This window comes from Trachurus japonicus, chromosome 10 (assembly GCF_045865225.1).
Source record: "Trachurus japonicus isolate A0001 chromosome 10, Traja_1.0".
NCBI lineage: Eukaryota > Metazoa > Chordata > Actinopteri > Carangiformes > Carangidae > Trachurus > Trachurus japonicus.
In genome coordinates this window covers 15,724,689-15,736,601 of record NC_140916.1, presented here as the reverse complement: position 1 = coordinate 15,736,601, position 11,913 = coordinate 15,724,689, and the positions used below count along the sequence as shown (strand labels likewise).

Sequence of the window (11,913 nt, the reverse complement as noted above, 5' to 3'; positions counted from 1 at the left end):
CTTACTAAAGTGTTGTTCTTAATCATAATTTCCCACCTGTTGCCTGTTGAGTAACAACTTGAACAGGTTCATGCTGGAGTGATGTGTTGACTGTGGTGGTGACTAGAGGCTAAACTTTGTGTGGGAACTATGACTTTATGGGTGAGAAAAGTTTGTTGAGACCTCTTCCTCATTAAGCCCTTTTTCCTGTACCTGCCTGTTTGTTTCCCTGTAAGTCGTGGGAATTGTGGGTTTTTCCCCTTCATGTGATTGTACAGTAGTAGTATCAACTGTGATTCAACGGCATGTCTGGTTTCACCTCTGTCAACCCCTATATTAGTCTTTGGGTGGTGAAACAGTGTGGATCTGGCTCATCAGTCATTTATCTGAATTAAATGCAATGACAATGTAATTTCAAAGAATTCGTGTGATCAAGCACATATCAAATATGTGCGATATAATTTTCATGTTAAGATGAGTAATAGTCAAATGGTGAGAGCACACATTATATTTTCAGTAAAAGGTTTCAGCAGACATGAAGCTAAAATAAGTGTCAGAATTCAGGAACTGGATTTGGGTTATGGTTAGATGTATCACAGTAGGCTACAAGGGAAATGATTTTTTTTTTAAAAAGAGTAGCCAATTAGCCAATACACTTTCTAGGCTATTACAAGTATGGGTGTGGAGAAGGAGCTGCAGTTCTGGTGAGTTCAGTGTGCAGTCAAGTCAAGAATCAGCATGCTACTAATGATTTTAATTCTTAGGTGGAATGAGAAACACCCAACAAGTCTAACTGACTAAACAAAACATGGTTAGTGGACACCTAACCTGCTTTATATGTTACAGTTAGGCAGGATGAAAAAAAAGATGATGCAAAAAAAAACTCCCCAAAAAACATGAGGGAAATAGTCATGAATTATTACCATCATTCAGTTGTCATGTCTTGACCTCATTATGAATTCAAGGCTTCAAGATTTACGTATTATGGCAAAATGCACTCTTTCATTTTGCAGACCTGCCCAAAGGTCAAAGGGCATTGGATTTCTCAAGCCAAGTCCTGATGTGGTCTTCACTTTCCTTCATTGCTGCCCGTCTGTCCACCCGAGCTCCTTCTCCAGCTCCAGTCCTTCGCCTCGCCTCAATTTGTGATCGGCGGCAACACATTTTTAGTTTTAGTTTCATTTCGTGACAACTGTCTGAAGTCAAGTGCAGCGAAACACAGCCTACTTTAGCATAGAATACAAAATGGTGGTAATTGTCTGAGGCTACTGAATTCCAGCATCCACATCCAACTTTGACCTGTTGTTGCTGCTACAGCATTTGAGGTAAAGACACACTTGGTGAAAAGCATTGTCAAGTTTCCCCCCATCCAGGTGACAAACTTTTTTTTCTCTCTTTTTTTTTTCTTTTTTACCACACAGCTTCAGTGGCTGCTTTAAAAAGACCTGGCAGACACACAATATGAGACCCCAGTAGCATAAGAGTGTGTTTCAGCGTGTCCATAAATAAAAAGAGATGTCCCGGGCTAAAACAGAGAGGGTTGTGTCAGAGAAAGTTTGGAATATGAAGAACAAATTCCAGCTGGAGAGGGCAACAATGAATTCAATTAGGGAAGAGTAACAGTGGCTGTGTGGCTGTCTCTGGAGGATCAAACAGGAATTGGGGTGGGAATTGATAAAAGTAGGAAATGACATAGGCCTACAATTTAACAACTCAATGTGGGAGATATTTATTTTCCGAAGAGAAGAAAAAATGAGAAAAGGAAAGAGAGAGATTTAAGGTTGTTTTTTTTAAAGGTCCATGGTACATAATAGTGTATCATAACCGGACCAACAAGAAAACCAATGCTTGCAGTGTTGGACATAACAAAGGCTGGGGTTGTCAGAGTGTGTTTGACGATGCCAGGTCTTTGCTAGTGTGTGCATTTCAAGTTGAGGCAAGAGAAATGGCATTGTATTTTCATTTTTGGAAAAAAAAAAAAAAAAAAGAAAAAAGAAAAACCCTGCCTGTTGACTATTGGATGAATATAAGAGGGCACAGAGAGGGTCCTCCATCAAGAAATAAAGTGATCTGCAGAGTAGACATGGTGTGCGATGGGAAGATTATAGACAAGAAGTGTAAGAAAAACAAATCAAAGAGGAGGGGGGGGGGGGGGCACCTGGATTAAACCCAGCAGAAAGCAGCCATCATAAGTGACGAGGAAAAAAGAGGACAGAACTAAAAAAAAAAAAAAAGAAGAAAAAAAAAAGAAGAAGTATTTTTTATGTAGGCTATGTTTTTTGTACATCCTATGGTGCGTTCACGGTTCACGGTCCACGCTGGATGACGGCAGAGGTAGTTTCCACTCCGCGACGGGAGGGGGCGCCAAAGCCCAACGAGCTAATCACCGCTAACACACAGAGAAGAAGTGTTTGTTGGTAGCCGTGTAGGACGAGACTGTGGTGAGATTATCTGTTGTTTTTTGGCAGTCGCTGCGCATTTTTCATCCAGAAGTTGTGTATTATCTTCACCGTTAGCGTTTAGATGACAGCGATTGTGAGTGCCGGTGATAATGAGTTGTAAACAGAGCGAAATAAGTTCGTTTCGAAGTTAGCCTTGAAGCTAGCCGTAGCATTAGCTAGCATCTAGTCTGTGTTGCAAAGTTTAAAAACCGTTCGCTTTCGCCTCACAGTAGGATGTACATCAGTATATTCACAGTCATGTTATACATTATAACATGAATATGTCACTATGTTTACTCTGTAGAGACATTTTCACGTAACAACGTAGTAACTGTGTTGTGGACGCAGCTGATAGACAATATAGCTGTCACTAGCATTATGTAAATATAGGGTGGTGTTTTTTTTATGGCAGGGTGTAACGTTACATTTAACCGTAGAGACAAGATGTCATAACAGTGTACTTTCTCTTTCCTCGGGTGTTTTCAGAAACAATGGATCAGAAAATTCCTTATGATGACTACCAGCTCCCAGTGGTGTTCCTGCCTTCTTATGAAAACCCACCAGCATGGATTCCTGCACAAGAGGTAGCATACTGTTTGCCACTTACATAGAGCCACCCACTGTGCTTGAACCTGTATATTTTCATTAGGGAGCACTTTTTTCTTCTTCCTTTTTTCAGTTCAAAATCTCACAGGTCTTAAGTATGAAACTATATTTACATATGAACAAGGTGTGATTGTAACTTCTTTATCGTTTGGTGACAACAGCCCCTTTATCTTTCTCTGGGTGGCCACTGACTCATAGACAATGACTATGACCCCTGTATTAGTTGCTGGCGTAGTTTTCTGTTCACAGAAAGCTGGTGTTGGCTGTTTCCCATGATTTGCCCTTGTTCCTGGGCAAGAACAGGGAAGGGAACATACAATACAGCTAGTCTAAGTAATGACTGAAAATTGGTCAAAGTAATTCACCAAAGGTTAGTGGATGACCAAAAGTAAGCACTCTCAAAGCTCTGCAAAAAGTGAATAAGTGAACATTGAGTTTCAGTTGTATTTTTTTAAATTAATAAAGTCTTTCCACAATTTCTAAATTTAACTTATGTGCTCTGTTGTACATGTTTTCTGCCGATTCACCTTGCTGCAAAAAGGAGACGCTGAGTTTTTTCCCAGTCCTTTATTGTCCTGTAACACTATTTTCTGTACGGTATTTCTATATTTTGTTCATTCAGATCCGATTGCTCTCAATAAGTCAAGGTTTTCTTTGTTTGTAGCGTGTTCATCACCCTGACTACAACAATGAGCTTACCCAATTCCTACCACGCACCATCGTCCTGAAGAAACCTCCAGGAGCACAGCTGGGCTTTAACATCCGTGGGGGCAAGGCGTCACAGTTAGGAATCTTTATATCCAAGGTGTGTGTGTGTGTGTGTGTGTGTATGTGTGCGTGTGTGTGTAAACCTGATGTTTGACATGGTTTTTAGAAGTATTTATACATGTTGCACTGCCAAGCTATTGTTTACTTTTCAGAATCCACATTGTGATTGTTTTATTGCCATTTTTTTCTTTTCCAAACAGACATACTACACAAATGTGACATTCACATAATCATTACAAAAGAGTCTACCTCATACTTGATGTGGGACATGTGCAAAATAGAAACATAATTACAAAAAATGAATAAATTGTACATACATAGATGCATTGTGATTGTTAATGTCTGTCAACATGTTTGTGGTGTGTTGGCAGGTGGTTCCAGATTCAGATGCCCATAGAGCAGGACTACAAGAGGGAGACCAGGTCCTTTCTGTGAATGAGGTTGATTTCCAAGACATAGAGCACTCAAGAGTAAGTCAGGGCAATAATTTCAAGCTGTGACTTATATACACTTGAATTAACACATCAGTATTTCAGCATTTCATTTTGCAAATTACATAATTGGCAATTAAAATATTGAAACATGCAATGTAAAACATCCACACTGAGTCTGTAGACCTTATCTTATCTCCCAGTGATGGAGCAAATGTCACATAAATAATGCATCATTTAAGTAAACGCAGTATGGCATAGTTGCCATAGTTGTGGGTATTATTAGTAATAACCTTTTCATTGCATTGCATTGTATAGTCAATCCTTTCTTCCTCTTTAGGCTGTAGAGATTCTGAAGACTGCACGAGAAATACTGATGAGGGTTCGCTTCTTTCCTTACAGTAAGTCATGTAATCTTTAAATGTAGAATTTGTACAAATTTGTATGAATCACTCTAATAGCATATATACTATATCTGTAGTTACTGATAATATATAGAGCTTTCTGGTTTGAAGCATATTAATACATTTTGGTTGGTTGGTTTAGTGTTAAAATTAAAAAAAACATTCACCCCATGGAAGATCCTGCACTGGGAATTAAGATCAAAAGAGAGGCGTTTTTACTAATCGCACTAATGGAGTCACCATTTATAGCTCATCTATCCAATGTGTGTGAAATCATTTTTTAAGATACATTTTCAATATTTTTTGATCATTGATATGATCATAAGTTAAAACACAGGCATGCTTTCTTGCCTTTGTTTACAAACATTATTGTTGCAGCCAAACACTTCATCAGTATCAGACCATTTTCTGAGTTTGAGTTTGATAAGATTAGATAAAGGACAACTTGATTCATTTGTAGCTCACATTTTAACTTATAGTATCCTATACTATTACTGCACTATATGTTACATGCTTTATCAAAATGACAGTTGTATGGAAAGTTTCCATAATGATCATATCTCTCTTTTTATGGCGTAAACCTGAGGAATGTGAAGCTTGTCAGCACACCGATGCCTGGAGCAGCAGCACCCACATTATATTTTTTCACCCGTGTTATGTGATAACTATCGGTCTAATCAGATTGCTTGTGTTCAACACTAAAAAAAACAACTGGCTTTGGAGTCACTGAATTGTATTATACTGGTATGTTATATAAACACATCACGTTTTCAGTTTTGTAATGTTCTGTCCTCTCTCTTCTCCAGACTACCAGAGGCAGAAGGAGAGGACTGTACACTAGGTGGCAGCAAAGGGAGAGCAAGGTGGTGGACAGACACGTCACTTTGCATCATTACCCTCCTCCCACAGACTCTGGCCTCCATTCTGCTTAGGATGACTAATGTATGACTAACAAACTCATTCAGAGTCATCTATGTAAGGACCGACATAAACTCAGTTAAACGCTCAGTTTTTCATTCTCACACAGATAGTCATGAACACTAATCTGCTGTGGTATATATACAGTATATAATGGAATTCCGACATGTACAAGGGGAAGCTTTGTAGAAATTCTCATCATAGATTATAGATTGGATACATATTTTCTGGTCAAGCATAACGCTTAGAAAACCGTGCTTAATTTAATGAATCAACATGGTCTCGATTCAGTTTTTCTTTAAAGAGTAATGATTTTTTCCTAGCATAGTCTTAAAAATATAATATTTGAATCTAGTTGTACTGATGACACTGGCAAAAACTATAGAACTATATTACTACCTGCATCTGCAGTGTATATACATGTAAAAAGGGATGTACATATAACATAATTTCAGTACACTCTGACACATTTGGTATCAAGGCAGCATGGCCTCACATATTGTAAGACCAAAAGATGTTGAGTGCACAGCATCTAGTGGATTTTTAAATATCACTGAAAACACTGTGCATCACCTTTTTTTTAAATTTAACAAACATTTGTAATTGTGTACGAAATGTTAAGTTTTAACTGCTAATGTATTAATGTATTATTGCTAATGTGGACCCGGCATTACTTTAATAATGTCAAGCATTAATTGTGGTTAAATGTTTCAAACATAGAAATGTCTACATACACTGCTCCTGGCCTGAATGAAATGTTAAGTAATTATTATATAAACTGTTGACCTTGAGGTGCCAAACTGTTGACAGGAGTAACTGCCAACATGTTGTTAAAATGCATGATGATAGGACGTTGTGCCTTGTGTCAGGCATACTCATTAATTTTGCCTGTTTGGTAAAAGGTGCTTATCAGTAAAATCAAGATGTGTAAACTTCGGCCATCAATTAAACCTGCAGACATTCAAACGTTTATAGAAAGCAGTTGTATACCTCTGGATGTCACTGCAGTATCCAAAATACAGTAAGTTTGTGTATTTTAAACATTTGCAAAGGCCTATGTAAATACCTTCCATTTGCATTTCAACACTGTCTTATTGTTCTGTACACTAATACTTTTCACAAAGGAATAATGTTTGGTTTTTCAGTTTGACTAATGTTTTTGTTACTGATCTAACGCTCATTATGAAATTCATCATTTTTCATAGGAGAATTGAACATTGCCACATAAAAAAATAAAAAAGTTTTGAACTCTTGTAACCTTGGCCTTTGTGTGTACTTGAAAAGCTTGAAACCAAACTGGAAATGAACTGGTTTGCTCTGCTGTACAAGTAGCCAGACTTGTTCCACTCTTGCATGTTGGTTTCTCATGAAACTGGCTGACACCTTGAGAAGAATGCAGTGAATGACAGTGATTATCACAGCATGTTAATCTTGTGAGGTTTACTGTGTTATTTTTTTCTTTTCAAAAGTCAAGACCATTTAACAAACATAGTTCATATCGAGCATCTTACTCGCTCTCAGCCTGTTGGGCTTCATTCCTGCATCATTTCCCCATCATGACTTCATCTAAAGGTACAGTAACTTGAAATAAATAAATAAAATACAGAGGTATCCTTTATAGTCATTCCATTCCTTAAGGGAAAGTAACAATCAACTGATAAAAGCAGACTTGCTATGCGCATTTCACATGTTAATACAACCCAACTGGAGTTTCATTCAAGATCAACAGCTGATCCTCTCCCTGAGTGCCAATGCCACAGTCCAGAGCCTGTACATTACAGTTACAATGCATACACTTGGCCTGCAGTGCATCTGCTTCAATACGATGAACCTTCAACAGTCTCCATGTATTACAAATAGAAGATACACATACATAGATGCTCATTAATCATGACTAAATAAAACTAACTGATATTTAGCAATAAAATTCACATTTAAAAGAACAAAAATCAGTTGCAAACTTGGTGATAGCGATGCGAACAGATTCAAGGTTGATGCCCAGAGTTGCTGCACAAACCCAGAACCCTTCGTCGTTTAGGTCTCCAATTCACACGAAACTCATTTTAAACAGTGTAATAACTACTATTAACGTGATTTAACAAAATTAAAGTGTGTTCAGTTCCAGATACAATCATTCTGGTCTAAACAATCAACAAAAAACAAGGTTAAGTCAATGCCCGGCGCTTTAACGTGCTGCCGTGGCGTCAGAAATTTCACATCGCTTCCACCGCTGACAACATCAGCACCCCTCTACACAGCCACTAATGAACATTAACACTCACTTTCCTCTTGTTAAAATATCTGTTTGTGTATGTTCTTCATAGCTGCAACTGAACTAGGTGTGACAGAGGAGTCACTGTAAATGTAGTGCTGTAACCATGCCCCCCCCCCCCCGCCCCCCAACACCTCTAACCACGTGCACTTATAAAGGAATTACACTGTGGCGAACACTGCAGAGAATTAGCTTAGTTCAACATAAACTGGGGTGAATGGCAACTTGATCTGTGCTCATTTCCATCTGGTAAAGACAGCTGTAAACACTTCATACTCTTGCTCATCCCGAGAGGCACACTGATTTGGAAAACTGGAGGATTGGGTCACTATGGCACGGTTGGAGGTCACAAGTCTTTTTGTGTTTTGGAGGAGATAGAAAGTCCCTTCCTCCCGTCGCTTTGATGCGGTTTAACTGCTGTCCTCGCCTTCCTGAGCATCTGCAGTGGAACTCTCGTCCACGTTTTCTAGCGAGTCCGCCCTCTGTATCGACAGTTCAGCCGGGTCCATCATGGCGAGGGTGTTCTGCTCCGGGTACAGCCACGGCTTCTGGTCGGGAGAGTTCTGCCGTTTCCACTCTGGGTAACTCTGTCCCGCCTTGTGTACACACTTCAACACCTGCAAGGAGCGAGCCAAGAGAGGACACACGATTATCAGGAGGGAGAGCCGCAGTCCGACAATGAGGGTCATACCACACCTTCATGCTCAGTCAAAGCTGAAGATAAAGCCTGCAGCCGTCACACAGGTCGTACTGATTGTGAAAAACAATTTACGGCTCTGACACTTGGCACACTGTCTTAGCCACTACAGGGCAGATATATTCTGGACTCTAACAAAACGCTACCAATGTTGTTTTAAGAATCAGGTTTGTCTTATTTTTTCAGCTTCAACTGTGAAGTAGTTTAAACAAGCTTAAAACAAAAGTTAAAAAAAAAATGCTTTGGACATTGTAGGATAATGTGGATTTATGGATAGTGTTTCACCTGTCATCAATAGTTAGGCTATAAACTTAGTGTTAAAAAAACTAGCAGAAAATGTAATCATCAATTATTTTGGTAAATAAAAAGCAACAGATGCCATAAACTCTCAAATGTGAATATTTTCTCGTTTTTGCCTTTTGTACAAGTAAACCGAAGAACGTTGGATTATGGGATGTCGGTTGGACAACACAGTCACCCTGGCTGCTAGGAATTGCTGTAGGCTATTTGTTTAAAGACTTAAGATTAGTTGAGTGAATCAATGATAAAAAGAAATCCTGTCACAAACAAGCAAGTACTCCTCCACTAGAAAACTAGTGAAGTCCTACTGGCCTAAATGGTTTTGTTTATCACTTTTCCCTTCCCTTATGAATCATATTTACAGTGTTTTTCATGTAGAAATCACTGTCACCAGGTACAGAAGCTCAATCTCTCTGTCGGGCGTAAGCCATAAATCTGTCAGTGAGAAAACTCTCTCTCACACACACACACACATACACTTTGGTCTAAATAGTTTCAATCTGCGAAGGATATGAAACCTGGGGAACGAGTTCTGCCGGGAGAGGGAGAGAGAGCACTCGAGCCAAGATACTCCTTTGTCAGCAACTGTACTGGGTCAGGCCCTTAAATTGGGTTTCTATGGTTACCATTGTCCTTTAAAAAACACAAGAAACCCTTGCTCCTTAATGCTCACGCACGTCTTGCACACTCCTGACCTCACTGACACACACAGCCACAGTGTAAGACGTCCCTGATATAACGTTTTAGTGTAAGTAAATATAAGACTTTAGGACAACAGTTATGTAAATGTTACATACCCGTGGAGCGAGAACTTGAGATGCTTTGTTTACCATCCACTTTGGAAGAGAACCTAGAACAGAGAGATAAACGTTAGAAAACAGCTCCGACAATATTCAGAAAGAAAGTGTAATTGTCGGTTATGGTCTTACCTTTGGGGTCGGCTTGTGAAAGGTAAATGAAAGTACAGCTATTTGGTCCTGTGGGTTTGATGTAATAGCCAGTGAGGATGGAAATGGCTCTGACGAGGTCACTGCGAGGAGGGTATTTCTGGAAATGAATCAACACAAATGTTGGTCAAGTTACATCATCCTTACTCATTTTCAGACTGGACAATAGGCGTCTGAGAGTTGTAGAAATGGTGCGTTTAAACGCAGTGGTTGCAATGTGCATGGGAGCGCGTGGTGGGAGGCGGCTTACTGGGTGTTTGACGGAGAAATTAACAACGATGTACTCGTCATCCTTCACCTGCCACGAACGCAGCGTCACAACATCTCTGTTCTTTATTGGCTTTGGACAAACCCCTGTAGAAAAAGAGAAAAAAGGACATAACCTGGTTACATTGTGTTCAACTTCCTTCACTTCAACCTTAGAGTCTACAAGTGCACCCTTGTTATGACAATAAATACACCGGTTGAACTAGAGGCTGCTCATTTTTCATCCCTGAGGGCCTTCAAAAGGCTCGACAGCCTGAGAAACAAGCTGGTGATCAAATTTATTGTTAAAAGCGACAACACAAACACACAATGGATGGGTTGGAGAGGAAAACAAGCTGGAAAATAGTGCTGATGTTGTTTACACGACATAAAAAAAAGATCTATTTCACTCTAGTCTATTTACAAGTTACACAAAGAACACAATGCCTCAAGAAATCATTGATGTGCATTGTTCTCACTTAACTGTTAAATCAATATTTTAACTAACTAACTAACTAACTAACTTAACATTTGGACTAATGAATGTAAATGTGCTTTCCCTTTTTTTAAGAGTGAAACTTAGTGTGTCCTGCAACACACAAAAGACTGTGGTGAGAGTCAACAAACAGAGGAGTCCTCACATGAGTAGTAGCCCACATCAGCGTTAGCAGAGAGCCGGGCAATGTCAAAACTCTCCGACATGGTGGGGTCCCACTTCTTACGGTACTGGCCGTCGTGAATGACATCGTACATGGTCGCAGCAGACACATCTTTGATTGCCATTTTACACTGAAACACAAAATACACACAGTCAGATGAAGGAAAAAAAGGCCATGCATGCTTCCCACTTCCCAGTTCTGCTACACCACCCAGAGTTCAGTGTGTGTGGACTTACCTTGATTTTGTGGATTTTTGGTTCGTTGTTTCTACTTGCAGGTGGATTTTCGACCCACACCTGCATCTCATTTTTATCATACTTGTTATTCCAAGTGTCCATGGATAAACACTGCTTTTTGAAGTCAGCAAACACTGCCTCGTCAGGTAAAATATTAGACACAGACATATTGAGAGTCTTCCAAAAATAAATAAAGTAAAATGTAACAAAGTAACCTGCTCAGTCCAGAGTGTTTGACTTCTGCGGGTGTTTGTGTCTGGCGACACAATATATGCGAGCACAACCACCGAGCGAGTCGAGCAGGATTTTTGTGTTGCATTCCTGAGCCATGCCTTCAAATACGTCACAGGACGTCCTGAGCGCAGGTGTGTTAGGCCCCGCCCCCACCGAAACATCCGGAAGACAAACACAGATTGCTCTCACTACTACAGCTCAACTCTCACCGCATCACTACAGCCGAAACTGATCCCAGAGCAGATAACGAGGTCAGAGAACAAACCCTGGTTGTGGAAAAAGTGGAGTACACACACTCACACACACACTCTCTCACACACGCAGCGGGCTGAACACTGTGGACTGTAGACTATCATTACAACTTTGTGATACATTCACCGTACATTTAACACTAAGCTAATTATTCAAATTAAAACTAAAGTTATAATTGAATTTAATTCAAATTTAATTACTTCAAGGCCAATAAATGCAAGAATAAAAATATAAAATATATAAAAAATAAAATATGTAATTGCTTGTTAGATGTCTTGTTTTATTTCCAGTAGCTCATTTGTAATATATTGTAGCCTAATTATAATTATTATTATCATGCCTATGCTACTTATCCACACAAAGTTGTGGTGGGGCTGGAGCCAATCCAAGCAGACAGGGTGAGGGCTATTATTTTTTATTATTTATAGTGTACATACACACTCTCTCTGTGTGTACTGACCTTAGTTGACAAGGTGAAACTATCACACCCTCCCTCTATTAACCATCAATCAAATAAGTAATA

General features: G+C 39.4%; 2 protein-coding genes across 3 annotated transcripts; one reads left to right on the top strand and one right to left on the bottom strand.

The window, feature by feature from the left end:
* The first annotated feature begins 2,309 nt into the window (after positions 1-2,309).
* On the top strand, positions 2,310-6,804 carry pdzd11 (PDZ domain containing 11). Of its 2 annotated transcripts, XM_085789533.1 has the most exons (7): positions 2,310-2,420; positions 2,907-3,004; positions 3,691-3,831; positions 4,166-4,264; positions 4,566-4,626; positions 5,436-6,402; positions 6,450-6,804. In XM_085789533.1, the coding sequence occupies exons 2-6, from the start codon at positions 2,912-2,914 to the stop codon at positions 5,468-5,470; spliced, it is 429 nt and encodes a 142-aa protein (XP_085645659.1). In that variant the 5' UTR covers positions 2,310-2,420; positions 2,907-2,911; the 3' UTR covers positions 5,471-6,402; positions 6,450-6,804. The 2 variants fall into 2 exon arrangements, with proteins under 2 accessions (XP_085645659.1, XP_085645658.1); XM_085789532.1 differs by lacking the exon at positions 2,310-2,420 and having other exon boundaries at positions 2,852-3,004.
* A 168-nt stretch (positions 6,805-6,972) lies between these two features.
* On the bottom strand, positions 6,973-11,148 carry stard14 (START domain containing 14). The gene is made up of 6 exons (XM_085789531.1): positions 10,905-11,148; positions 10,651-10,798; positions 10,014-10,117; positions 9,746-9,863; positions 9,614-9,666; positions 6,973-8,436 (listed from the first exon to the last, which is right to left on the bottom strand). Exons 1-6 carry the CDS (start codon positions 11,070-11,072, stop codon positions 8,230-8,232), a joined length of 798 nt encoding a protein of 265 aa, XP_085645657.1. The 5' UTR covers positions 11,073-11,148; the 3' UTR covers positions 6,973-8,229.
* Positions 11,149-11,913: the final 765 nt, after the last annotated feature.